This window comes from Lutjanus erythropterus, chromosome 6 (genome assembly GCF_056507025.1).
Source record: "Lutjanus erythropterus isolate fLutEry1 chromosome 6, fLutEry1.hap2, whole genome shotgun sequence".
NCBI classification, from domain to species: Eukaryota; Metazoa; Chordata; class Actinopteri; order Lutjaniformes; family Lutjanidae; genus Lutjanus; species Lutjanus erythropterus.
Window position 1 is genome coordinate 20,633,368 of NC_139322.1, and position 27,241 is coordinate 20,660,608.

The window sequence follows — 27,241 nt, forward strand, 5'->3', positions numbered from 1 at the left end:
ACACTCAAATCAAGTGCAGTAACTGCTGGTGCTGTCTGGCTATGAATCATATAATATGGATTAAATTGCACCATAGTCTGGACCTTATGACTTCGCCGCTATGCTTGATGGTTTCATCCAGCCTGGGTGCTAAGTATCAGGAACAGCATCTCTTGCATGTTTCTGCATAAGCAGCAAATATCTGAAAAGCTCTCAGGGCTTACAGGATACATGAAACAACCAAGTTGCTACCCTCCGTCACGTCTCTAACCCTTCTCATCTACTCAAAAAGACATTTTATCTCACTCCTGTCTTTTTGGAGCTCTCACACTTTCTCCATCTAACCTGGTTTCGTGCCCAGTGTGTCTCATCCTCCTCACCCTAACATTTGTCACCACAGCACGGCTGCACCAGCTGGGATCCGGCTCCTGGAACCATCATTCCATACGAGGATCAGGTCTGCCTCCAGATTTGGCTCAAACAATAATCCGTGCTAATCAGTACACTTCCCAGCAATGCCCAGAAGTGTTGCTGGTATTACGGCATCCAGCAGCTTGCAAGTCCTCCTGCAAACAGTGTATAATCTGTCTTTGTCTGTGGATAAACTGTCTTTGTGGGGGGCTTTCAGCACATGTAGGACAGCATGTCTTTATCTGAGGTTTGTGCATGTTGGTGGGCGTCTGGTCAGGAGGAGAGTGTGTGACTGACACACTGCTGATTTTAACCCCCAACAAGCCACCCAGAATCCATCAATTAGGCTCGTGTTTCGCTCCCCTCGGTTGACCAGCGGTTCCGGTTTCATAACTGCATTTCTCCGCTAAAGTTTCCTGTTTGTTCGCAGCAGTTTGAACCCCCGACCACGAAGCCAGTGTAAGCTGTCATCCTGAAAGTGGATAACTGGGGCATGTCGGTTCAGGGGTACACGACACCTCAATGTGACTCAGTGTGAGGGCGGATGGAAAATTCACAGCTCCAGTAACAAAACCAACGCCAGTTTAAACAAACAAGGAGGATGAAAACGTCACTTAGGTTTTTTTTTTTAGCATTTTCGTGGCGTCTTTACTCTGCTGTACTTGGGCACAGCTGTGCTAAATGTTAACATATTCTCAAAATGACAGTGCTAACATGCTGATGTTCAGCAGATAAAACATTTAGCATCTTAGTTCTTCTTTCCACTAAGCAATGGCTAAAAAATTCAACTTCTTTGAAAATGTAAATGCATTATATTATGGACAGATTTCATTCTAATGTCATTAAGTCATACCTGTGCCACACAACAGGACAGCTTAAGAGCCACCGCCATAAATTTAAGTGAGCAAGTGACAGTTAAGTGACATTGACAGGGTTGAAGTCAGTAAAAAAAAATATGGCTGCCAGATGGCTCATTAGTCAAACGTTTACATTTGCCTGCGTCAGTCCTCCATTAAATCATCTTGAAGACTGATGCAGCAGTAGACGGCAGACTGTATATGATGCAGGGGTGCAAGAGATCCTGTGGACTGTATCAGCGAAGACTTTTTTTAATCCAGGCAATCCAGGTTTTTTGTATCTATGACCTAAACATGTTGTATCACTTAATCATTTTACTTTCAATTTGTAGTTCTGCAGTTAAAACAATTTAACTGTCGGTTATTGTTCAAGTTGCGAAACAAAACACAGTTGTTGTTAAACCTATAGATCCAAAACAATGAAAGCAACACCCCCTTCTCTATATTTATATGCATGTTGGTGTATACCTACATATATAAATGTATATTGGTATATTATCAGTCCCTTTCACTCATTTTCCTCTTACTAATGAATTTAGATTTTTTTCATGTTCACCTTATTTTTACTCGTTTTACAGTTTTTATGTTTCAAGTTTGAACTTTTCAGAATTTTCAGAAGCATAAAATACATAGACTATATTATCCTTGTTACCTTCATGTCGCTTTTATTCATTTAAATGGACAGTTCACCCCAAAATCTATACCATTTTGGTGTGAGTTGCAGAGTTTTGTAGATATCAGCCATAGAGATGTCTGCCTTCTCTCAAAATGTAATGGAAATAGATGGCACTCAGGTTGTCGTGCTCAAAGCACAAAAAATCAGAATCAAAATCAGTTTCTCTTTCCAAAAATCATGATCCAGTTTCTCAAGATAATCCACAGATCTTGTTGCGAGCAGCTTCATGGAGGAACTATTTTCTCTATACAGTAGTAAGATTTTGGGGTGAACTGTTCCTGTAAGACTTAAAATTTCTTGACCTTCCTATTTTTCTTATTTGTCAAGCTTGCTGTAATGACCGAAGGACTGTGTACGTACAAGTGAAAGCATGATTTACAGCTAATGAAAGGTCTTGTCAACACCTGTGTGATTTATGTCCATACATCTGTGCAGTCCATCTGAGGCCCTGCCAGTTAATACCACCTCTACCTCCCTCACTGCAACATGAGTATTTTAAGGATAGGTCATAAGTTACAACTATTAGAGCGCGCCTGATAAAGAGGTTGGAGACAGACACTTTAAAAGTCGTCTTTACACACAGTGAAAAACTCAGATATGAACTGCAGCTTGTGTTTGGAAGTTTTGTTTGGACTTTAGGGATTTTATAGGTAGTTTTGTAAAGAAATGCAATAACACTTTTGGATATTTTGCATAAGTTTGTAAGCAGGTTCTCTCATGTGCAGCCCCACTTATCTCATATCTCACTCTCATACTGCAGAACTGCAAATGTTTCTGCAAAGACAAGTTTACAATTGCAGTTTGGGCTGTTTGAAATTAGTCAAGGGTTGAGGGTATTTGAGAAATAACATTGGCGGCTACTCACCAACAACCTCGCGGATCGGCACAGGCGCAGCAAGTGCGCCCGGCTCACTGCGGCCGCCGGGGTTTACAGCCACTACACGAACATTCAGCATGTCGCCAGCTGTCAGATTCTTGATGCAGAAGCGGTTAGATGGAGTCAGCTCCTCGTTAGCTACAACCCAGTCTGATGCTGCAGGGAAACCCAGAGTTTGAGTTAGCATGTTGCTTTTAGTGAAATTTTCACTTTAAAGTATACACGTCATGATGATTTGATAGGGCTCCAACTTTTTTTTTAAATACACCTTCCTCATAAAGCTTTTTTTCCATTTCGAAAGTGTAAAACATCTTTGATGAAACTTGTTAAGTGGTTTATCGCCTGCCGACACAAGTTTACAAACAACCTGCCCATAAGAAGTACACTTTGGCCGTCATGATGAAATCTCAGAAGGCATGCTGTCATCTGAGCAAACGAGTGAAGCTAAAAGTGGTGTCAGGAGATACAATGACAGCCGGTGAAATGCTGCCTGCCGTATACGGCCTGGACCCGGCTATGAGTCTATCTGCCCTCTGACACTCCGGGGGACAGGTGCAGCCTCACATACACAGACGCATACAGACTTACTTCCATCCTTGCAGTACTCGATGGTGAATCCATCCAGGCCGGATTCTCCGATGGTCTCTGGTGTCTTCCATTTAATGGTGAGGCTGGAGTCGTTCACGTCCTCCACAGATACGTCCAGAGGAGCGCTGGTGGGGACTGGAGGAGGTTCAAACAGTGCAGTTTAATTAAAAGTTGGAGTGAACAAAAGTAAACTGAAATGACCCTTGAGATACACAAAAAATGTAATAATTACCATCATATCAATCCATTCTAAAACATGATTACTTGAACGGGCTGCAACTAATGATCATCGTCATTAAATCTGCACAATATTGTCTAAAGGTACTATGAAATTTTCAGAAAACCCACCCTCTGTAGGCACAAGTGAGCATCCTAGGCATCATCATGTTGTACAGTACATGAGACAAATGTGACTGGCCAGCATCATGTTGACAAGTTAGGCTTGTGTTGTGGTGGGTGCTGCTTGGTTTTTGACTTTAGCACACTCTAAGCTAACGTTAACTAGTGCTGCACACTGTTGATGCCACAGGGGAGTTGAAGAAAGCCAAGTCACTCAGAACCATGAGCAAATGTCACGTCTTTTGGATTTTCCTGGGGAAAAAGTTTCTTTGCGTAGAAATGAGTCCACAGGCTGTTATAGGCAACCAAGCAGGTTGGGTAAAGGTCTTAATTGTAATTGTTACAAACTATTCACATATTAGCCATACACAGTGGTAAATACATATAAATTGTTTCATTAGGACCTTTAAATGATTATTCAATTAACACAGTCTGATAAATTTACATCACAATTTCATTCTTCTTAGTTCCAGCTTCTAAAAAGTGTTTTTCTTTGCCATACAAAATAGTAAAATAAATATCTTCAGGTTTAGAAGAGAACTTTATCATCTAATATCTGCCATTGACTTTGATTGGGTGTTCAAAGCAGAACCAAGCTAACAGCAGAGCGTAAATCTTGATGTTGGTGTTACCTGCAGGAGGTGGGGGTGTGGGGGCCTTTGGCGGCTCTTCAACTACGGCAGCTTCTGCTGGAGCGGCTAGCATCAGACAAGCAGGAGGTTAATGTCGTTTTTAGAAACAAACACCAGTAATGAGGACCTGATAATTATCCAGAGCATCTTTTCCATATCGTGACATTTCAGTGGATTTTCACTGGAAAAGATATCAGGAGGTTCAGTGTTTTGTTAAGTATCCATTAGTCCTCACAGCTGGGGGGAAGCATAATGGATAGCAATTGTTTAATAAGATTTTCAATACAGCAGTCAGCATTGTTTGCAGCACATTGTGTGGTTGAGAAGTAATGTTGTTTTTTGTGTGGTGGTTTCTGTTTACCGTCTGCAGCAGGAGCGTCTGCAGCGGGAGCGTCTGCAGCAGGAGCGTCTACAGCGGGAGCAGTGGCACCGTCTTCAGCAGCAGGCGCAACAACTAGCGTTAAAATGCCATTAGGAAAGCCAATTAGTGACTTACATTATGACATTACTCATGCTGGGAATCAATCAGTTTCAAGCTGATTTGATGAGGATACACTCCAATGAGGCAAGCAGTGGGACAAAGCAGCGGGGATGAAGCTTTGGGAATTCACAGTGACAAGAAGAGACGGGTTTATCACCCAAAAACTGACTCCTGAATACATTTTGGCGACACTGCAAGACATTTTTTTTTTGACATTTTAAAGACATTTGGACACGACAGCAGAAAAAACATTATGACATGTCCACAAAGACAGACCTGATGGGTGGGTTAAAACTTTACACATGATGAAGTTCATAGACAGAAATATCGGTAAACACAACAGATCATGAGCAAGAAACATGGACACCATGTGTGGTGCACAGTGGGAAACAAATCTACACATCATGCATCACAGCTTGTGTGTGTGTGGACCGCCCGTGGTGTGTGTGTTTACCCTCAGCAGGAGTTGTTGTCGATTCAGCTCCCTCCTCGGTGGCTGTGGCCTCAGCTGAAGTTAGGGGTTACATGTTAGCAGGCAATAACATCTCCGGTCACTCAACTACATCCACCAGTGATGTACATTACCAACCAAGGTCTGAGATCTAACTGGTTCATCTTCAGATTTACCAGCACCTGGCTGGTAATGTAGATATAACCGGTGAGTTGAGCTATTTAACCATCACTTAAGTCCTGTGCATTTTGTGCTGCTACTTTCTTACTTCTCCTGTTTCTGCACAGTGCAGGGACTTCAACAATGGTTAATTTACTGTAAATGTACTGAAATTAATGGCCAGAAAATGGCCATTAATAATCCTGATGTGATTTACCATCAGCAGTAAGTGTATTACATGTTAGATTCACGTTGACCGGTGAAGGGATCTGCAGTAGATCCAGGAGAAAAGGGTGAAAAAAAGGTAGTTATTGGGTTTTTTATACTACTGTTTGGGAAAGTATAATGACTTTACAATTTTCTGGTATTCTGTAATTTCAATATTGGCCTAATTAGCAATGCTGCAAAGCCTCAACTACTGATGACTAGCATTTAAAGTCCATACACTGAGTTTTATACTGCAGTTTTGGATGGAAGACATTACAGAATATTAAAGTCTGCACAGTTTCAGCTCCATCATGAACAACAGCTACATGTTTAGAAAAATTTCAACAAGTAAAAGGTTTTAAGACTTCTGAGCAGGAATGTAGCCTGGCAATACCAGATGATAATTCTCAGTGATACTATTTACGATCATTTAAAATAAATTAAAGATAACTGTAATGATAATTATATTTCTAATTATTGTTGTTACCTGCAGGAGGTGGGGGTGTGGGGGCCTTTGGCGGCTCTTCAACTACCGCAGCTTCTGCTGGAGCAGCTAGCGTCAGACAAGCAGGAGGTTAATGTCGTTTTTAGAAACAAACACCAGTAATGAGGACCTGATAATTATCCAGAGCATCTTTTTCACACAGTGAGACTTCAACTCGTCACTCTGGATTTTCACTTAAAAGGAATATCAGTAGCAGTGTTGATTGTTCACAAGCTTATCGATATTTTGCTTCTGATCCATCAGGAACCGGTACCAGCTTGGTGCAAAAAATAAAGACATGAAATTAAAAGACTTGAAAAGATTCAATAATTATTTTATTTTACTTATTTTTTGCAGAAATAAGGTTTTTTTTTTCCTGAGTTATCACTATTTTGAAGGTTTTGCCCTGTCAGATGTTTGTATAACGTTACATGAATACCAATCATTTGGAAAATAGTGTAGAAATTTCCATCACAATTCCCTGACATCTTCAAATGTGTTGTTTTGTCTAACCAAAGGTCCCAAACTCAAAAATATTCAACTTAAAAGACAAATTTGTCAAACATAACATTAAACTGAATATCTCTGAGTTTAGGAGTGAAATGTTCAATTTTCGCCCATCATAACATCTGTCATTGACCTCGATTGAGTGTTCAAAGCTAAGCTGAACATAAATGTTGGTGTTACCTGCAGGAGGTGGGGGTGTGGGGGCCTTTGGCGGCTCCTCAACTACGGCAGGTTCTGCTGGAGCGGCTAACATCAGACAAGCAGGAAGTTAACGTCGTTTTTAGAAACAAACACCAGTAATAGTTTAGTGTTGGTTCTTTACACCCATCCTTAGTGATGAACGTTACAGTTACTGCAACAGCCCATGTTTACGGCTGCTGTCTCCTGTGCACTTATTGGCACTACTCACAGAAATATTTTATTTTTATTTTTTCCTGAGTTATTACATTTAGCTGCATTTTCATCAAATTCAGTATAGTGAGCCCACACTTTTGAACTTTTTGCCCTGTCAGATATTTATGTAATGTTACATGAATACCAGTCATTTAGGAAATAGTGAAAAATTTCCTGAAATTTCCTAATGAATCATCTTGTTTTGTCCAACCAAAATTATTTACTTTATAAGACACAGAAATTGACCCTGATTGGGCGTTCAAAGCAGGACCCAGCTAAGTGGAAATGTTGGTGTTACCTGCAGGAGGTGGGGGTGTGGGGGCCTTTGGCGGCTCTTCAACTACCGCAGCTTCTGCTGGAGCGGCTAGCATCAGACAAGCAGGAAGTTAACGTCGTTTTTAGAAACAAACACCAGCAATGAGGACCTGATAATTATCCAGAGACTCTTTTTCATATTTGGACATTTCAACCCATCACTGTGGATTTTCACTTCTCAGTAGCAGTGTTGTTTGTCCAAGAATTTATCGATGTTTTGGTTCAGAGCTGTCAGCAGTACTGGTTCTTGATTCTCATCCCTCGTGATGAGGGTTACAGTAGAAAAGATTTGAAAAGATTCAATAGTTATTTTATTTTACTTTTATTTGAAGAAATAAGTGAAATTGTCACCTGAGTTATTACATTTAGCTGCATTTTCATCAAATTTAGTAACGTGAGCCCTCACTACTGAAAATTTTGCCCTGTCAGATGTTTATGTAACGTTACGTGAATACCAGTAATTTAGAAAACAATGAAAAATTTGCTCTTCAAATGTCTTGTTTTGTCCAACCATAGGTCCAACTCAAAAATATTTACTTTATAAGACACGGAAACTGACCCTGATTGGGCGTTCAAAGCAGGACCCTGCTAAGCAGAAATGTTGGTGTTACCTGCAGGAGGTGGGGGTGTGGGGGCCTTTGGCGGCTCTTCAACTATGGCAGGTTCTGCTGGAGCGGCTAACATCAGACAAGCAGGAGGTTAACGTCGTTTTTAGAAACAAACACCAGTAATGGTTTAGTGTTGGTTCTTTATACTCATCCTTAGTGATGAACGTTACAGTTACTGCAACAGCCCATGTTCAGGCTGCTGTCTCCTGTGCACTTATTGGCACTACTCACAGAAATATGTTATTTTTTATTTTTTCCTGAGTTATTACATTTAGCTGCATTTTCATCAAATTCAGTATAGTGAGCCCACACTTTTGAACTTTTTGCCCTGTCAGATATTTACGTAATGTTACATGAATACCAATCATTTAGGAAATAGTGAAAAATTTCCTGAAATTTCCTAATGAATCATCTTGTTTTATCCAACCAAAATTATTTACTTTATAAGACACAGAAACTGACCCTGATTGGGCGTTCAAAGCAGGACCCAGCTAAGTGGAAATGTTGGTGTTACCTGCAGGAGGTGGGGGTGTGGGGGCCTTTGGCGGCTCTTCAACTACCGCAGCTTCTGCTGGAGCGGCTAGCATCAGACAAGCAGGAGGTTAACGTCGTTTTTAGAAACAAACACCAGTGGAAGGACCTGATAATTATCCAAAGCATCTTTTCCATATCATGACATTTCAGCTCATCACTGTGGATTTTTACTCATACAGATACCAAAAAAAGTATTGCTTGTCCAGGAGCTCGTTGATATTTTGGTACTGACCTGTCAGCAACCGGTTTAATACCGGTTCTCCATCCTATATCCGTCCCTTGTGATAAGGTTTACAATTGCTGCAGCCAATGTTTAATCTTGGTGTCTCCTGCCTGTGTGTATATTTTCATACTTTGAATTTGTTACTATATTCTGATCCTCTGCTAGATGTTAAGAGGCTTTACATTAAAGGAGACATCGCTTCCACGAGCAAGTGCAAGATTGCACATAGAAGAAAGAGGAAGATTAGTGTTAAACAGGCCACTTTTAACAAATGTTTATGTCTCAAACAGGGTACAAAATTAACTTTTTTGGCCACCAGCCAAATGGCTAATAAATGTTCACATTTTACCAAATTATCTTTTTTCTGGTATTGGAGAGAACCAAATCTAGCCATTTGCATATTTTACCAGCATTTGGCTGGTGGCCAATGCTACTTTTGTGCCCTGCTCTCAAAATGTACATCTGCACTCTGTTGCCAGATTATTAGGTACACCACACTAAAACTACTGCATTCTATTACAACAGCCTTGCTTTAAATCCAACCTGCACGAAGATTATTATGATATTTATGGAAGCCCATTTCCACCAGTAAAAGAAAACTATATCCCCATGTAGTATGCATTATATATATGTGTCTTACAGTTCAACAATTGTTGAACATGGTAGCACAGAACTGACAATTACTTTGCACTACCATGTACAATATTACAAAGTGCCAATTACACAATATAAGTACTTATGTTCAGCTGTAATGTCACTTTGTAATGTGCAAACATTTCATGCCAGTGAACCTTTAATAATTTTTATCTCAATGTGCAGTATTGAACACTGAATATAGATCAGGTGTATTATCATTCATTGTGCAATATCAATATTTTCACTTAGGTAAATTTTAATTTAAGTGTACAATAATCAGGTGTATTATCACCATTTTTTTCGCCATTCTAAGCTAAAAAATACAAAATTATGAGCTAAAAAGTCGGAATTCTACGTTTTATCATATAATTTCTACATTTACCTTATTATTGTAACTTTGATCTCACAAATACGACTGACCATGAGGATATTTTTTCTTTTATTGGCGGAAATGGTCTTCAGCTTTGTGATGTTATATTTTACCCTAACCTCATTTACATTAATCCCCCCAAAATGCCACTAGAGTTGAATCAACACACCTCTCTAAAACTGAACCTTCAAGACAAGATAGAGTTAACTGCAAGACTGTTGACTGCATTAGTTTCAGTAGCCAGTAAAATTAAATAACTCCTACATTAGTCGGTTAAGTTTAGTAAAGTAAGGTTAGCATTCCGTCCCATTCAACAGGGATGTATTTGCGCAGTATACATCATGGTGCGTTCAGGTACCTGGAGCGGGGGCTTCCTCAGCTGGAGCGGCGGGGGCTGCCTCTCCCTCGGCTGCAGGAGCTGCCTCGGCCGGTGCCTCAGCAGGAGCTGCCTCAGCGGGAGCAGCTTCCACAGGTGCAGCCTCTGCAGGTGGAGCGGGTTCAGGTTCCGGGGCGGGCTCAGGTGCCTTCTCGGCAGCCTTCTTGGCTGGGGACTTCTTGATGGGGGCAGGTTTGCCTGGCATCGTGCTGACGGACGGCCAGTCCTCTGGATGAAGGAGCCAGAACGTGTTAGGTAATATATATAGCGTGAGGATCGGTGGGCTTGGAGACAACTCCACCCATTTCCCTGACTTTACCCCCAACTCCACAGATATAGTTACCCCTCCCTACCCACTTGAGTCAGCCCTCATCTCTATTAGGACCTGTAACCTGTCCTGTCTGGAAGAGAACCTCAGACCCGCTAAAGATCTCGCGAGAGTGACCGTTTAACTCAAACCTTGATCTTGCCCTAACTCCAACCAGTTGTCTTTTTGGTTCCTAAATCTATGCAGATATTAACCACCGGGTTGTCACAGTATAAAACGTAAGCAGTTTTTACTTACGTGCACGATGAAGAAACAACGCACACAGATCTCGCGAGAGTTTCGCAAATAAAGGGTTTCCCTCTAGAAAACGATGCTGTAACCTACACAGGCAGGGGTAATCCTGGCTTGTTTTTATGATAAATTATTTTTTACATGTAAAAAGAAATGTAACTTACATTTTAATAATCCCAAATAATAGTTTGAAATGACAGAATGACAAAAAAGACAAAAAATGACACATAACATAGTCCTGCAATCTACTAATTGATTACATACAGTAATATTAGTGCCCTCTAATGGACAAACTGTAGAGACATCACAGTGTATCCGATATCACAGTGTTTCCATACAGGACTGTGACGATATCTACCACAACATTACATGGTAAATTTTTCCTTTTTCTCTCCTTTTTTAAAAAAAAAAAAAAAAAAAAAATTACTTACCACTGCATATCCTTATTTTACTTTCTGCAGTACTGTTGTTATTTTGCAGTTTGCAAGCAGTAGGAATTCTATACAACTAGAAAATGCTGTACACATCAAATTTATTATTTTTATTATTTAACAACCTGGTCTTAAATGGCTTGTGTGTGAGGATATGTGACCATTTTACCTGCATGGCTTGTGTTCTGTCTTGAGAATTCTTGTTTTGTTGCTGTCTTTATGTCCTGTTGTCTTCATTACTTATTTATGTATGCATTTATTTTTTGCCTGTTACCATTTTATAGGTTTCAAAACATCTTGCCTAAGGACTGTGGTTGAAACCTAGCCAGCTGGCTAGCACTGGCACATTTACAGAAATGTTGATAAATGTGTCTTTTCCTTATAAATAAAATATAAGAAACATTAAAGACTTTATATGATGGTATTATTGTATATTGAGTTTTTAAATATCATTACATTCTTAGTACACAGACAGACAACTAAGACAGGTAGTGACGTGAAGAATGGCATGACTTTATTGTGTCCATTGCTGAATGTTAGACATATGGGATTTGATGTGGTTATAGAGACATGCCATACAACCATTATTAGGCCCCCTTTTAAGCCAAGTGCTCCTTCCTACTTGAGGAAGACAATAAAACTCACCAAGGACATCCTTTTTTTCTGCATACAGGGACCATGCCTTCTTCTCTTAGATCTCTACAGGTTTTTAGTGATTGTTGTCGCAGATGCACTGACTATTTACAGTGTTTACAATAGTGATGTCATGTACAAAAGAGAAAGAAACCTTTACAAATATTTGCATACGAAAAAACAAACGTCTGCTCTTAAAAACAACATGAAAAGAGGAAGATATCCAGTTATTAAAAATCCCTCCCGTGATAATAAGGTTTAAGTGTGGTAGGTCCAATGAAACAAAACTTTGGGAAGAACACAGCAGGGAAACATGCGTCACATCTCCAGGCTTAAATCTGTTCTTACACTGCTCAGGCAACTCCTCAAAGATGTCAAGTCTTTCACACAAGCAGCCTGGTCATGATAACACATTCTCATCTACTGCAACACATCGTCTTAACTAACAGCTCTGTCACCATGACCAGCCACAAGGTCACCCACTCTCTACCCAAATCTGGGCATCAAGGTGACGACATTAAAGTGACATCAGAGTAGGTGAGAGGAAGTGATGACGTTTCCTCTTAAATTGAGGCCTCCGTGTGGTAGATTTTTAGGCCAAATTGTGTTTCAGGCACAGATAGACTTAGGCATCATGTCTCTACTTTACACCGCACCCTGTTTTGGAGAAGTAGAGGAACATCTGGACAGAATATGGCAGTCTGTGAGGTACTTCAGGGTCGGGGGGGCACATGGCTGAGAGGTTTAAGAATATCTCTACGACCTACAACAGTTTCCTCCTCCTACACGTCTTTTTTTTCCTTCATCACAAGAACAGTCAGGATGTGAGCAATAAATACTCTGTAATCTAGTACTCTAACATATATTATGTGCAAACAAATGAAGGAAAGGAACAGGAGGAAGCCACTTATAAATCAACCTTTCTGACCCACTGCAGCCCTTACTCTTACAGTAACTCTGAAAACAACGTGTGAGAAGGAAACTGATTTCTACAGGTATGTTATCAAAGATTTAAAGAGCAAATGCAATAAGGAAGGAAATGCTTTTTGTGCACAGATCTTATCACTTGATGGCAGTTTTTTTTTTTAAACTGACGTTCTTCCTTTCCCCCCGTCGGATGATGGTGACAGAAGTGTCTGTCTCTACACTGTCTGATAATGGCATGTTGGGTATACATAAGTGGTGTTTGCTGTATACAGACAATCGTTGAAGATGACTCAGTATAAAATCCTACAAAATCAAGATTTTTTCAAAGCTGTATCCTCATCTATCACAAGAGAATTTTGTGTCTTAAAACCAATATCTAAATCCAGAATATACGCAAGCATAGCCAGAAGTGGTAGGCCGTTTTGGCAGACTAGACAAACAAGCAAGTTTTTGTTTTGTTTTTTTCTGTGTGTTTATAATACAGTATGTCTGTTTCTGTAGTTATGATATCAGTATATTACTGCTACTGATGATGACTGACCTACAAACCGATTCATTATTCACCCATGCATGTTACTCTTACAGCCTCCGATCCATGAACGACACAATGGCTGAACTGAAAAGAAAACACATTCAAGGCCGTTTTCATAGCTGTGTTACAGAACGTGTGTGTTATATTCTATACTGAGCACCTTTGATAAGTCACAAAGCTCACAAGGAGAGCACTGAGGCAGGAGAAAGTAGATGCTGCCATCTAGATGAATTACTAATGAACTGCATGATTTGGCCAAACTGACACACAGTTGTTGTTGACACAGCCTCCTAAAATCCAATTACCACAAGTACAAAATAAAGTGCATTTTTGGCTGTTGTCAAGTGACAATCCTACTTTTGAGGAGTTAATTCTGAATTTCTTTGTGAACTGAAACGTGCACCTTCAAAGAAACACAGTACAGTAAGCACCAATAGTTGTGGTGAACGTCAAAAGCAAAAAGAAAAGAAAAGAATGGGTCTTGATCAATAGGATTATAGGTAATATTTTGCATCATACTATTCCGGTTACCATGCACTTGCAGATTTGACAACAACCCATCTGGAACAAATTAAGGACAGAGAAGAGACAAGTCGAAGTCTTTCCCTGACATGATCATCACAGCTTCCTATGAAAGCAGTTTGTCTCTCCAAAGTTCTGACAGTAGGGCAGAGCGAACCCTTCGTCCATAATGACTCTCTCTCTCTGTAGATCCTTTACATTTAGCTTCATAGCTGCTCACTGAGCACACAGTAAAGTTAATAGAGTCTTTATAGTCTCATTGGGACTGCCCCCACTGTGTCAGCCATAATAAAGAGCCCATAGTTCCACAGCCTGACTGACAGTCAGTGTGTTATCCTCAGAGTGTAGCCTGCAGAGTGGGATCCAGACAGCCCTCCCTCTCCGGAGACTCAATGTAGTTGGCCGACTCCTGCAGCTTCAGCAGCATGGCCATCTGGGTTACAGGAGGAGACAGTGAGGCAGAGTGAGTTTAAACGGCAGATTAACAGACAGGTTTTGCTTTACAGGTTCAGATTTAGCTTAGCATAGAGGGAACATTTCTTTAAATGCATCTCACAGGGGGAAGTCTGTGTCAAGGAAATTCAAAGATATGTTTCTAAACCTGTTATAATTGCTGAAAATGTGAAAAACTGGGAACTATGTAGTTATGAACTGGTCTGTAAACTGTTTTCACCTTTTTTGAGCCAGTCTTCATGGCTGAGTGACGCACTGTAGCCACACTTAGCATGACCCGTCCCCTAAAAATAAGTAAAAACTAGAACTCCATTGCCAGTTACTACACTAAAGTAAACATGTATGTCTGTACAAGTCCAATAAAGCTGCACCCATTTGTCAAGTCACAGAGGTTTTTAATTACTAACTTTAATAACTAGCAGTATCTTGAGAGAGGCTGCATCTTCAGCGCCTTCAGTGGACATTCCCCCAGCATTTCACAGCAGGGAAAGCTGTTTATTTTTGTACAATTTTGACACCTTATTTTATATACTTACAATTTTTTAATCATTCAAATCTAGCTGGGTGGTAAATAACACATTTTTCTGTGGCGTGACAAACTCAGAACACATATTTACTATTGCTTTACATGGACTTTAAGTATTAATGCAACTATTTTTCTTTACCATTAATTTGAACATTTCTATGATTACTGAGCTTGAGCTATGGTTTGGCTTAAGAAATGTCAGAAAATAATTAAAACTGCTCATAAAGAAATTCCAGAACCCAGGGGACATTCTGAAATTGGATGTATTGTCCAAACAATGGTACACAACAAAAACAAATATGAACTTAAAGTGACAGAAAAACAGCAAACAGTGGGGCTGGTACCAGTCAATGTTTGGCACTTTTGCTCAATAAAACGCTTAAGATATTTGCAAAGCCTTTCACAAATAACGTCAGCGCAAAATTTTGCATCTTTACAATTTTTCAATTTAGCAGGGTATTATTTAGACTGCAGATTTAAATGAGCCCAGCCATAATCCACCTGATTTGTATAAACTGCTTCCATTCATTCTTATTAATGAGTCTGGAAAGCAAAAGCATTTCCTGCTGCTGAATTTTAAATACTGGTTGAAGAGAAGTCACCTTTGGAATTGCAGGTAAATAGTCTGATGTAATCAACTTTACAAAATAATTGAAGACTGAATGAGATATCATTGTGGGACATTTATTCTAAAACTTTTAAACTAAACATTTAAGAGATGATATAACAGTAGCTATGACTGGCTGCTTCCTTCATTTCACACTGTTCTGGACCTGCTGTGAGCCATTAATGGTCAGGAAAAACACATGTCCAAGCAGGAGGCCACTGCTGGAAACAAGTCAGTATAAGTCATGTGACTTCACCTCTCATGGTGTCTTGAGCCTCTACTTATAACCAAGTTTATTCTTGTGCAATAAATAGATCCATACTAATGTGATAATTACAGTTATTCCTAAGCAATAATGACATTCATACTACTGTAATAATTCTTGTGCAATAATGCATCTATGCTAATGCAAATTGCATTGTGTTTATTGTGTTGGTTGTGGTTGTTTTCTTGCTGAGGTTGTTCTTCTTTCTGTCTTTTGTATTGCACTGATAAGGAATAACACTCCTTATTTCCTTTGTATTCTGCACAAAGACAATAAAGGATTTCTATTCTATTCAATCCTATTTTAATGTAGGATTTAATTAGTATCTCACTCTCACTCTCATTGTTTTGACCTGACTATACAGTCTTTCATCCTGTGTGTGTGTGTGTGTGTGTGTGTGTGTGTGTGTTCAATTAAACTGTGCTGCAGATGTTACACGTGCTTTCCCAACAAAAAAAAAGGAAACGTTTTTGTCTGCTGTAGTGGTCAGACTGTGGTTATATATCAGACACTTATATGATTTTCCATTTCCTCTTCCCATATTTTGTGCTTCTTAACAGGAATGCCTTAAAATAGATGTTGCATAAGTGCAAACACACATTCTTTCATTTAACCTGTACAAACCATAATGCAGTATTTTAGTAACCTATAAAAGGCCAAATATCTCCCTTAGTCTATTATCTAGAATATTTCACACTGAATTTTCTGTTGATAGACTCATTAACTGACATCTGACAATTGAAAAGCACTCAGATGTCCCCCATCTCAACTGAAACCTTCACACTCACCAGTGGGTCTGACTCCAGTGTGCTGGGTGGAGGTGTATCTTTGGGGGGCTTCTTCTCCTCACTGGGGGGACCTGTGCTGGGGGGAGGTAGGTGAAAGAGCTTGGACTGGTCCTGCTGTGCATTAGGCCAAGGGAGAGTCCCTCTCACCCACTCCACCGGATCCTCCCACACCGCCTTCTGCCCGTGCACCTGAGAGAACAGACAGGAATGGATTTTTTAGCAACATGTGAAGAGGTATAGAAATGAACTTGTTGTTAACGCTAATGTTACACTTTGGAGGACCTCTGCATGTGTGTTCACCTTGATGCCGTCCTTGGCTCCTTCCTGCAGGTACGGTATGATGGAGTGGTTCCACAGGTCAATGAACCACTGCCTGAACTCTACCACTGATACTGGACACGACAGGAAGAAGCAGGGACCTAAGAAAGACATTTCACGTTAATATTTCCTGCTTCAGATCCAACAAGAAGAGTGCAGATCTCCGCTAACAAAAAGACAATGAATGACTTACAGCAATGCCACTACAACTGCCAGATGCAGATTTGCAAAGTTTTGTTGTATTGTGTAAGTTTTTTCACATGTCAGCACCCTGACCACGTGTCCAGTGTCTCTCACCTATGAGGAAGTCTGAAGTGCTGTGTTTCTCCAGGAAAGCGTGGAGGTGGTACCAGAGTTGAGGGACCCAGTCTAGTACTCGAAGGAGAGCCTGGTGGCGTGTTGGGTCCTGCTCCTTCTCCTGGTAGGCCTCCACAGCTTTACGGTGCAGGTACCTTAACAGGAACCCGTTAGCCGGTTCCACGTTGTTGGAGAACGTCACCATCCTGTGGTCATACACAAGAAATCTTACTTTTTCTTGCATCGCTTTAATGTTCTCATTTCATTTTGTATTTAACAGTGTATCAAACTAAAAGTAAGGACTGTAAGCATTTTGAGCTCACCTGAAGCTAAGGTGCAGTCCGTGGTTAGATGTCATCTTCACAGCCTGATTGGTTGTTCCAATAATGTAAGGACTGGAACATCAACAGAGGAAATGATGAACTTTCATGAGTCAAATCGCATTTTAACTCTTTAGTGAAACACTACAACTGTTTGAAGTGACTCACCATTTGTGATACTTGCAGGTGAGTGCTCCGTTAACAAGCTCAGTGATGGCTGTTGAGTCACTGATGTCATCTATAATAACAACCAGCGGCAGATCTCCTCCACTCTCTCTGTCAATCTGATTTGCTAGATCAGACAGATACATCTGCAAATCCTATCAAAGCAAACAAAGTTGAATTATGTATATGTATATATAAATATAAATATATGAATACACATTCATATATGTGTAGAAAATAAAGACTGAGCTAAATGGCATACAAAAACCTTGAGTTACTTGTTACCTTCTGTGACTGACGATGCATGTTAAAAGTGACAGCAGCACTGCGACCCAGGACGCAGGTCTCACGGTCGGACTCAGACGAGTCGGTCTGGCTGCGCTGCAGGAGGTAGTGGGCCAGACGCTGAGCCAGGTAAGTCTTTCCTGTCCCACTGGGCCCAGACAGAACCAAACGCCTGTGCTTCAGCAGCAAACTGATGTAGTGCAGCATCATCGGCTTAGGAATCATTGTTTCAAACACCAGTGAGTCCACACATTTCTCTCTGAGTCCTGGAGACAGTAACAATAAGTAACAACAATTAGAGAGGTTGCTTTCAGTAATTTTAAACATCTCCATGCATGCTGTAATGTGACTGTGGCCAATATTGCTAATATTTAAGCATAAAAAAACTATAGTTATAAACATGACAGGACTGTGTAAAAAGAATTAAATAATCAAAGATGTTGCGCTGTTGTGCCTCGTGCAGAAATGCACACATTGCTTACTGAGCAGATGAATCCTGTTTCCCAGCCGCACCTCTACTGGTCCTTGTAGGCTACAGAACCTTTCAAATTATGTCAAGCTTTAAAGACTGATTTAGAGAGGCTGCTTTTAGTTTCATTTCAATGTGTGCAGTTATGTCGCTGTAGTAGCACACTAAAAACTGTAGTTATACATTTTTTATAACATTCTGTTGCCTTTTTTGTCTTTTCATCATAAAGCAGTGTAAGAGACAAGGACCCTTTTGAAAACCCCCAATATTGGTGCATTCATAAGCACTCTGATGTTGGCTACCAAACAGGAGTGCCTTTAATACAAGAAAGTCCACAATGTCCATCATTGTTTATTGTTTGTCAGAGCATCTTTAAGCCTACCAGCATTGCATTACTGGGACGTAGTACGTAGTACCAGTGGCTAATTAGAATTTGTGAATCAATCATCAATCAATCCAAATGGAAATGGTGGCAATAAATGTAAATTATACACATTTTAAGCAAAAACTACTAGTGTCATTTCTATTATAAGTCAAAGACACTCACTAACCTTTCAAGGTGACAAATATTCGAGCTGAACTGCTGCTAAGGCAGCGATAAGGGGACGCTTGAGGTTTGTCTCCTCCTATCACCCTCTGACCTCCCTGGGTCAGTTGGTACATGAGCAGCGAATCACAGGACAGACCCAGGCTGCCTGTTGGGTCCACTTGGGTTAGATAATCCTGGTGAAAATTGAAAATAAAATAAGTTAAGATGCATCAAATTACAGCCATACTACCTGTTAGGACCACTAGTGCCTACATAGTGAAAGAAGCCTTACCTTGAAGGTTTTAGCTATGAGAGAGTCGAGACAGGCCCAGTCGGTCCTTGCACTGACCAGCACTGAGCCCAGGTAGTACTCCTGCTGCTGCTTACTGTCCTACAGAGACGGAGAGAACCAACAAGTTCTCAATCTCACAGCAGTTCAAATTAAAAGCTGCTGACATCACTGGATATTAAAGGTGTTCTGTGTTTACCTCTGCTTGATCTCCAATGCGGACAAGTACTCGTGCACACACCTCATCCAGCTGGGAAGACACACTTGACATGTCAACTGGGGACACGTCTGAAAGAGTGAAGAATAAAAACGGGATGACATGAGTCAGTGATATAATTTTTTATGATGACTGTGCATGTGTAGGAGCTGAAATATTCTATTTGTCTCTTACCTGGATCTTTACAATCGTTCAGACTGAGGCTGAAAGACTTGGTGAGGGACATGCTCATTGGCTGCCTCAGTGACGGGCCCAGGAGAGAGGCCAGGCCTGAAGGCTGGGACGTGGAGGAGGTGGGACCGGAGCCGGGGAGATGAGGCTGACTCCCTGTTTTCAAGTGGTCATTCTCTGCTTTCAGGTTCTCCACAGTTGACTGGAGCACAGGTGAGTAAAAAAACTTTAGATTCAAGTTATATCAACACACAAAAGCAATATCATAATTTATACTCATACTACATGTACATATACCTGCATGCTGTTCATGGCTTCTCGGAGCTGCTCCAGCTGATGTGCGGAGTTTAAGGCTTCCAGTCGGATGTCTGTCAGTTCTCTCTCTTTGACCCAGAGTTCTGAGCGTAGCTCTGATACTGCCGTCTCCTCGTTGTCTACCTCTTCTGTTGTCTCCATGATCCTGGAGGGGACAAGATGCATTCATCACGGTCAGACATCAGTGATGGCTAAAACTGATATTTTCTCAATATTAGGATAAGAACTGGAGTGAGGTGTTTGAGCACTCACACAGAGGAGGTGGCAGAGGCTGAAGTTTTGAGGGATGAGGGCTGGTTTTCTCCTCCGTCTCCCCCTTCATGAGGCATCTTCGGGGAGTTGGGAGCTGAGGAGTCAGGGGTGGCAATTTCCTCGATGTCTGAGTATGTTTTGGTGCCTTTCTTAATGCTGAACGCCTTGTTAAAGGAGCTCCTCAGCTGTACGGAGGAAGGAGAGACAAACAATTGAACCAATATTCAGTGGATTACTGCATTTATTACTGTGAGAGAGAGATAAAAAAAGAATGAGGTGTTAGGATTGTTAATTTGACACATGCTAAACATTAAATGAGTACTTTGTTATCTCTGGAGACACTTCTTTGCTTTCTTTCCATGAGTGAAATGAGAAGGCTGATGCCTGTCTCAGCAGGGTGTCTACATGTATCAGCAGGTTAAAATGTTAAGACTTTTTAATGCCACTTTGAACTTAAATTTAAGACCAATCTTGCAAAAAAAACCCAAAAAACATTAAATGTGAAAATATAGGCTCACACTTCTGAGTAAATACATATATTGTCAGATCAAAGGTATAAGTTAAAGAACATTTGTCCAAATCCGTTTATCAGTGTGGAAAATGTCCTTAATGATATAAATCACTACAATTGTCCTACAGCCGGACATCTAAATGAGGTTATACTATCGCTTGCAGACAGCCTGTTGGCATAATGAATCTCGTCAGCATCTTCATGTAGATTGGACTGATGATTGCCCCACTTTTTGCAGCCCATATTTTGCCCAAAATATTTGGTATATATATATATATATATATTTGGTGGAACTGGACATTTATTTACGCAGCTATGGTTCCTGCAATGACATGACTGAGACTTGGTCTGAAATATTGGAGTTTAACGATTTAACAAAAGTTAAACCCACAGAAACGGGAGTATTCACAGTTTAGCTAACTAGCTTGCTCCTTCATGCCATGAAGACAGATGCTGCAGTCGTCACCAGGGGACAAAGTTTGTGAACAGGACTGCCAAAAACCTAAAAGGCTGTAACAGGATAACAGAAGCATTCACATTCAAGTTTTGTTGACTTTGCTTAAGATTAAATGTACAGGCGTTTTGAGCTGGGAGTGAGTTTTAGACCATGCTTACAGAAAACCTCCCCAAACATAATTTAAGCCTAATTAAGGCTTTTTATTAGTAAATGTGGATTTGAGACATTTTAAGAATTTGTAAGGACCTGCAGTCAACTTAGCATAATGATTGGAACCAGTGGGAAACAGCTAGCTTGGATAAAATAAAAAATCTCCCTGCTAGCAACTCTAAAACCCACTAATATATTTCCTGGTGTCTTGTTGTCATAGTGAAGTTCCCAGGCAACCAGCACAGACATTTTTTTTTGTAAATATAATGTTTAGAGATGCTTTCACGTACTTTTTTAGCCTTCAGACTGAGCTAAGCTAACAGACCGTTGACGACAGCTTCATATTTAATGGACAAACATGAGAGTAGAGTAGCAGAGAATAGTATCAGCTTTTGTCAAGAAAGCAAATGAGCGTATTTCCCAAAGTGACAAACTATTCATTTAAGCTTCCAGTCATTTTCTGCAGATCGGTCAAAGTAACTGTCGGTGCATGTTTTTGCAGATTTAGTACCCAGCTGCTGTGTCAGTTGGGGTTACATGATAAGGCTGTACAAAATTTTACTGAAGGACAAAATACATAATAAAGCATGGTCTGAATGAGGAGAAACATAATTGAAAAAGCCATTTAATAAACTGATGATTAAGCTGAGAACTCCACTGTTTATGGAACATCATGTCTGCTGATTGCCACTCTAACCGAATTACTGCCACCCATTCAAATTTAATATTCACAGAACAGGCAGCTAATCAGTCGTCTAGGAGGTCAATGAGCAGAGATGGAGGGTACTTGAGGACTGCGTAGAAGTTTTAGATGGTCCATCATGCTGTGTGATAGAAAATTATAGTTTTTTTTAGTGATACAATGTCTGCACTCACCTCAAAGACCTGAAAACAGTAAAATAACAACACAGAGGAGGGAGAGACTGGTCACACTTGATGTTGTCGGGTTCATGCTACGATCATGTCATTATCTCTGGAGAGAATGAGCTGAGCAGAGACAAACAGCAAGCTGTGAGAGTAAAACAATGCAGGGTGTGTTCTTACCCAGCTCTTTTTCTTCTTCTTCTTGGCATCCTGGTCCTTCAAGCTGCCCATGCTTGACATACTGGTCAGGCTGTTGAGACTGGAGATGCTCTCACATGAGTTCTGACGTCGGATCCGTAGGTCTGGTAAACAAGAAAAGCCAACATCAAAAGAGACGCAGATGCAGACGCGCAGGCAGATGTTCAGAGAGAGAGAGAGAAGAAAAGCAGAAAGATCAACTGGTGGATCTCCAAACCTTTCATGTTATCTGGGTTGTTTAAGGCTCCATGTATGACGGCCTGGGCTTCTTCATTCCTGGCCCTCAGAGCATCGATGGTCTCCCTCAGCTCTACCAGCTCTGAGTCCTGCACAAACATTTAATACAGTGACTTGAGTTGGATGAGACCAGTTTACAAAACTCAGAGCTGTGTGAGAACTTTACCAAACAAAAGTTGTTTCTATTCACTGTAGTGTTCAGTTACTGTAGTTGTCCTCTAAGACAAGACAGCTTAGAAAATGCCTCTGGAAATAGACAATGACGGCAAAAACAAGGAGAAAACAGAACAGTTCATTATCTCATGCTCTAACTTTATGTTCATCATTACCTCATTTATGTTCATCTCACATAAGTCCCAGAGTGTCTCTTTATTATTTGTCTATCTTAACTGCAACATATCTCCAATATTATTTTTTTTTTTTTACATTTATCTATATCTATGTACAATATTATCAATATTTTTCTACACTGAATAAACAGAAAGGAAATTCAAAAAAGAAAAGAAAAATAGTAACCATGTGGAGGGAAATATTAAAACACCTTTATTTACAGTGTCTAAGTCATTAAAAAAACCCCCAACAATTTTTGACAACTGTAGGCCTCCAAGGCAGGGCTTTAAACAGACAAAACACGGGTGTAGCCTCACCTACATAATAAGAACAACCAATGGGAGGCAATCACATAACACAGATGATAACAAACGGGTGAAACAAACACAAACGAGAGATGAGAAAACACAAGGAAAAAAATACAAATCAAAAAGGGAAGATAAGTACACATTACAGGTTTTAACATACGCTGTGAGAAAAATGAGGACGCCTATACAGAGAGCAGAATGAAATATTTAAAAAATGTGATCTATTCTCATTAAGACCAGGATACTTTACACACTCAGGTGATGAATCCAAGAAGTGTCGCTTTGGTTAAGTTTTTTTCTGCCTCCTAACCAAAGCATTTTTTCTAAATTGCTCTTGTTTTTAATACTTTGTAAACAATTTTGTACAATCTTTAAGCATGACACTCTAGCATTTAACTACACATTGTACTTGAATAATAATGTACGTGACAGATCAAGAGTTTTTGAATGGTTTACCTATATGATTCTCAAATGGCTGTGTTTTTTTAAAATATCTAAAATAATGACTGATATATTCCCATGTTATCTGTGAACGGAGTAGTATTGTATGATGTTTAAGTCACACACTACCACTCACACCCACAGCATGAGCTGATACACCTGCTGGCCTTGATCCTCCTCCCAACGTTAACAGTTCAAAAGGACAAAGAGCAGAGAACAACAGAGCCTCTCTGTGCTACTTATTGTGTGCTAAAGTCGATCCCACTCTGCTCTAAATAGAGCCGCCCGGCCCACCATCTCCTCAAGGTTAAAGAGCCGCTGCTCCAGGCTGAGCTGCACAGGTCAGCGCGCTGGCACAAACAACAAAGCCTTTTTTTCTGGAGCGGTCTAGACGAGCCTTTCAGTGGGAGCATCAAGGCATGAAGCGCTGAGAGAGACTCCTCACATTTATACACACGCATGCACACACACTGAACACTGCCCCGGGCGCTGATCAATTCATTTGCACCAAAACAGATACAAAGGCTGAAGAATGCAGGAATGTGACGTTTGGTGTGAGTGCACATGCAAGCTGTTTGCACTTATCATTCAGCCTAAAGTGAGGGGTTTTTTCCCCCCTAGATCCTCTGTTTTCTTCTTACACTAAGTCACCCTGTGGGGCTGCAGCCGGGGCCTCTAACCTACATCCAGCTCCTCGCCACAGGCTGTGATCAAAGTCACCTCACTCCATGTTCGTACGACGACGCCTGCTCTTTACTGACTTGCTCACATGATGAACACAATGATGGAATGCAACTCGTATTCAGGTTTGTGCGTGTTTGTGTTTAAGCGTGTGGATGTGATGTTACCTTCTGCTCGTGGCTCACTGACAGACTCTGCAGCCGAGTTGTCATCAGTGCCAAACTTTGCTCAAAGGCGGCCACCAGATTTGCCTGTTTGGAAAGATGAAAAACAAAAGAAACAATTCATTTTTCCTCCAGAATTTTAATTGTTGTCTATAAGAGGAAGGAAGAAAGTCAACAGGATGTAAGGGATAGTTTGGAGTATTTGAAGTAGGGCTGTATGCAGCACTTTTGGATAGTTGGTAGTCAGACAGGAGAGCAGAGAGGAGTTCCAGAAGAAGGAAGCTAAGCACTGTACTGCTGTGGACAGGGTTAGCAACAAGAGGTATTTTAGTCACTTATAAAATGTCCATCTAAAAAACAAAAACTAAATTCAAGTGTACACTATATTTATAATATTTTCACCACTTTACCTTGCTGTAAGATATATTTTTCTGAGAGACACTGGCATTATAAAAGCTAAACTGCACTCTCTCCAACCCAAACAAAATCCATAGGCGAAATCATTAATTTGACCATTAATTGATCTGCTGCCTCAATTTTTTTGGTTGTTTGTGTTAAGGAGTTTTGATTTACTTAAGTTACACAATAACACAAACTAACCGACTGAGGCAGCAGTAGACCAGCAACTCATGTGTTCTGCGAGGTAAAATTACTGTTGTTTGGAGAGAGCTATATTTGGCTTGTAGGATGGCTGTTTTGGCAGTTTCCCATCGGAAAAGCCTATCTGACAGCAAAATAAAGTGGCTAAAATACCTTTTGTTGCTGACCCTGTCCACAGCAGTACATCGTTTAGCTTTCATGCTGGTGCTCCTCCCTGCTTCTCCAAACCAACCAGCATCTACTGTGGGTAGCACACTGACTGTTCTTAAGTACCTCATACCATCCTACACCAAATAATCTGAACTATCCCTTTAAATACACTGATATTTATTTATATATGCTGGTCTTCGACAGAGCATAATTTAGACAAAGTGTAGGAAGACTAATGAAAGTAGAATTTCACATCCACAGAGGAGCAGATTCAATAGATTTCCTCCGCCTCTTTATCCGTCGCACATGAGGTGCTAAAAGCTGAATAACACACAAAGGCTGAACAGGATGTCTCCTGTGGAAAATTCACCTCCTCCCTAATCTCTCTCTCACACACACCCACTTTAGCCCAGAGCAGGATGGGAAAATTACTTTCCCTTCTCCTCCATAGAATGTACTCATACAGTAAAATAATGGATCCGGCCCAGTCATTAATCCACCACATAATCATGTTGTGATCCGTGCATCTGTTTTGCCTATTCACTGCCTTCGCATAATAAGGTCAAACTGTATGAAAAACAATCTCAGGGGAAGGACACACACACATACACACATACACACATACACAGAAACATTTGATTGATGTGTGCTGCATGAAGCCATGCATAATGCCTGAGTTGTACTGCTGCACTTGCAGACCAATGGAAACGCTGACAGGGTGGTCATAGAGAAACAACCTTGTGGAGTAGAGAAAGGGCAAAGGCACCTGCATGTGTGTCCTGAAGCTAAGTGGCCTGGGAAGAGGTTCAGGAGGAGGTTAGCATCATTCAGGCTTCACGTGGATAGAAATGAACTGAGACAGCACAGAAATGATCTATGACTGACTTGTCACAGCTTTGATTTTAAATCTCTTTCTTACGGCGGTGAAGGAGGGAAGGAGTAAGGATTGGCTGGTGATATTATATATTATTGTTATTGTCAACCAATCCAATCACAAGACCAACACCAACAATTAGCATTAGTCTGTCACAAACTTAATGCTTTTCTTACATTGCTAGCAAGGCATGATAGTGGAAGAGTCCCCCCTCTCTCATACCCATTGGATGAAGAATTCCCTATCCATTATGAAATTATAGGAAAATTAAACATTAATTTCTAAATTATGAGGCTACCCCTCATAGAACACGTCAGAGCCCTCCAGAAGGATGCCTACTTTTGATTTGATGAGAAATGATCAAATAATGTTCTTGTTATCTGAGCACTGATTGATTGATTCTGCTGTTTTGTCTGGCATTCTGTTAGCCATTTTTTCTTTTCTTTTTCCTTTTCTTTTCTTACTTAAATTTAACGTTTATTTAACCAGGAAGTCCTTTGAGATGAAAGTCTTGAGGGAGACCTGGTCAAGATGGCACACCATTACACAGTTACAAAATCTTTGTTCATTGATTTAAAAAGTGCCAATGAAGGAATTCCTTCCAGAGTTGAGACTACTAAAAAGGAAAATAAGTTCTCGTTAATTAATAATCAGTAAGTTAGTAGAAAACAGTACATACGTTTGCTGTCAGCTGCGCTGTTAGGTTGGACACTTTCTCCTGTGACGATTCCAGCTCCCTCCTCAGCTTACGGATTTGCTGTGAGACAAAAGAGGTGTGTTACATTATACAAAAAAGCAAAAAAGAAAACAAAAACAAGGTTAAACCCAAAATTGACAATGGCTGAATTTAAACAGGTGACAAGTTGAGTGGACGCAGTTCGTGAAATGAATGACAGACTTGTTCTTCAAAGACAACAGGGATGAGAGTGATGGATGAAAGGACAGAAATGAGACAGGGAAGAAGAAAGAGCAGGAAAGAGCACGCTTACCTCTCCCTGAATCCTTTCCTCAGCCTTTGGAAGCAGAGGGAATAAAAGTCAAGATGTTAGAGAGAAGAGGAGAGTAAAGGAGAGGAAAGGAGAGGAGAGGGGAGACTAATAAGACCAGACAGACCAGAGAAAGTTTCCAGTGTGAAACGAGAGGAAAGCATCACGGTACACAGAAAACATCCACACACATTAACAGAAAACACATCACAGTGAGCTGTAGATACCTGAGTCTGCATGCCGCCCACACTCACCGAGGAGTAGCTTGACGATGCGTTGGAGGCCAGGGAGAGTACAGACCCATGAACTGAAAACAC

At 40.5% G+C, this 27,241-nt stretch overlaps 2 protein-coding genes across 26 annotated transcripts in view; both read right to left on the minus strand.

The window, feature by feature from the left end:
* Nucleotides 1–10,348, minus strand: part of mybpha (myosin binding protein Ha) — a 31,974-nt gene extending 21,626 nt beyond the window's left edge. Inside the window, exons 1-9 of one of the 25 annotated variants that reach the window (XM_084721090.1) lie at nucleotides 10,086–10,348; nucleotides 8,479–8,544; nucleotides 7,968–8,033; nucleotides 7,340–7,405; nucleotides 6,145–6,210; nucleotides 5,295–5,348; nucleotides 4,360–4,425; nucleotides 3,389–3,523; nucleotides 2,789–2,956 (exon numbers count right to left, since the gene is read on the minus strand). In XM_084721090.1, coding sequence (XP_084577216.1) covers nucleotides 2,789–2,956; nucleotides 3,389–3,523; nucleotides 4,360–4,425; nucleotides 5,295–5,348; nucleotides 6,145–6,210; nucleotides 7,340–7,405; nucleotides 7,968–8,033; nucleotides 8,479–8,544; nucleotides 10,086–10,308 — 910 coding nt within the window. In that variant the 5' untranslated portion in view covers nucleotides 10,309–10,348. Of the gene's footprint in view, nucleotides 1–2,788; nucleotides 2,957–3,388; nucleotides 3,524–4,359; nucleotides 4,426–5,294; nucleotides 5,349–6,144; nucleotides 6,211–6,828; nucleotides 6,895–7,339; nucleotides 7,406–7,967; nucleotides 8,034–8,478; nucleotides 8,545–10,085 lie in introns of all 25 variants that reach the window. The other 24 variants (XM_084721089.1, XM_084721093.1, XM_084721095.1 and 21 more) reach the window with 24 other exon arrangements.
* A 1,237-nt stretch (nucleotides 10,349–11,585) lies between these two features.
* The window catches only part of nav1a (neuron navigator 1a), a 144,788-nt gene continuing 129,132 nt past the window's right edge, over nucleotides 11,586–27,241 (minus strand). The window contains exons 15-33 of the mRNA XM_084721119.1: nucleotides 27,152–27,231; nucleotides 26,928–26,951; nucleotides 26,618–26,695; nucleotides 24,318–24,401; nucleotides 22,371–22,479; nucleotides 22,136–22,257; nucleotides 19,974–20,158; nucleotides 19,704–19,866; nucleotides 19,410–19,608; nucleotides 19,218–19,306; nucleotides 19,022–19,120; nucleotides 18,752–18,923; nucleotides 17,732–17,997; nucleotides 17,450–17,601; nucleotides 17,285–17,356; nucleotides 16,962–17,167; nucleotides 16,647–16,765; nucleotides 16,347–16,535; nucleotides 11,586–14,140 (exon numbers count right to left, since the gene is read on the minus strand). Of these exons, the coding sequence (XP_084577245.1) occupies nucleotides 14,045–14,140; nucleotides 16,347–16,535; nucleotides 16,647–16,765; nucleotides 16,962–17,167; nucleotides 17,285–17,356; nucleotides 17,450–17,601; nucleotides 17,732–17,997; nucleotides 18,752–18,923; nucleotides 19,022–19,120; nucleotides 19,218–19,306; nucleotides 19,410–19,608; nucleotides 19,704–19,866; nucleotides 19,974–20,158; nucleotides 22,136–22,257; nucleotides 22,371–22,479; nucleotides 24,318–24,401; nucleotides 26,618–26,695; nucleotides 26,928–26,951; nucleotides 27,152–27,231 (2,504 nt within the window). The 3' untranslated portion in view covers nucleotides 11,586–14,044. The remainder of the gene's footprint in view (nucleotides 14,141–16,346; nucleotides 16,536–16,646; nucleotides 16,766–16,961; nucleotides 17,168–17,284; nucleotides 17,357–17,449; nucleotides 17,602–17,731; nucleotides 17,998–18,751; nucleotides 18,924–19,021; nucleotides 19,121–19,217; nucleotides 19,307–19,409; nucleotides 19,609–19,703; nucleotides 19,867–19,973; nucleotides 20,159–22,135; nucleotides 22,258–22,370; nucleotides 22,480–24,317; nucleotides 24,402–26,617; nucleotides 26,696–26,927; nucleotides 26,952–27,151; nucleotides 27,232–27,241) is intronic.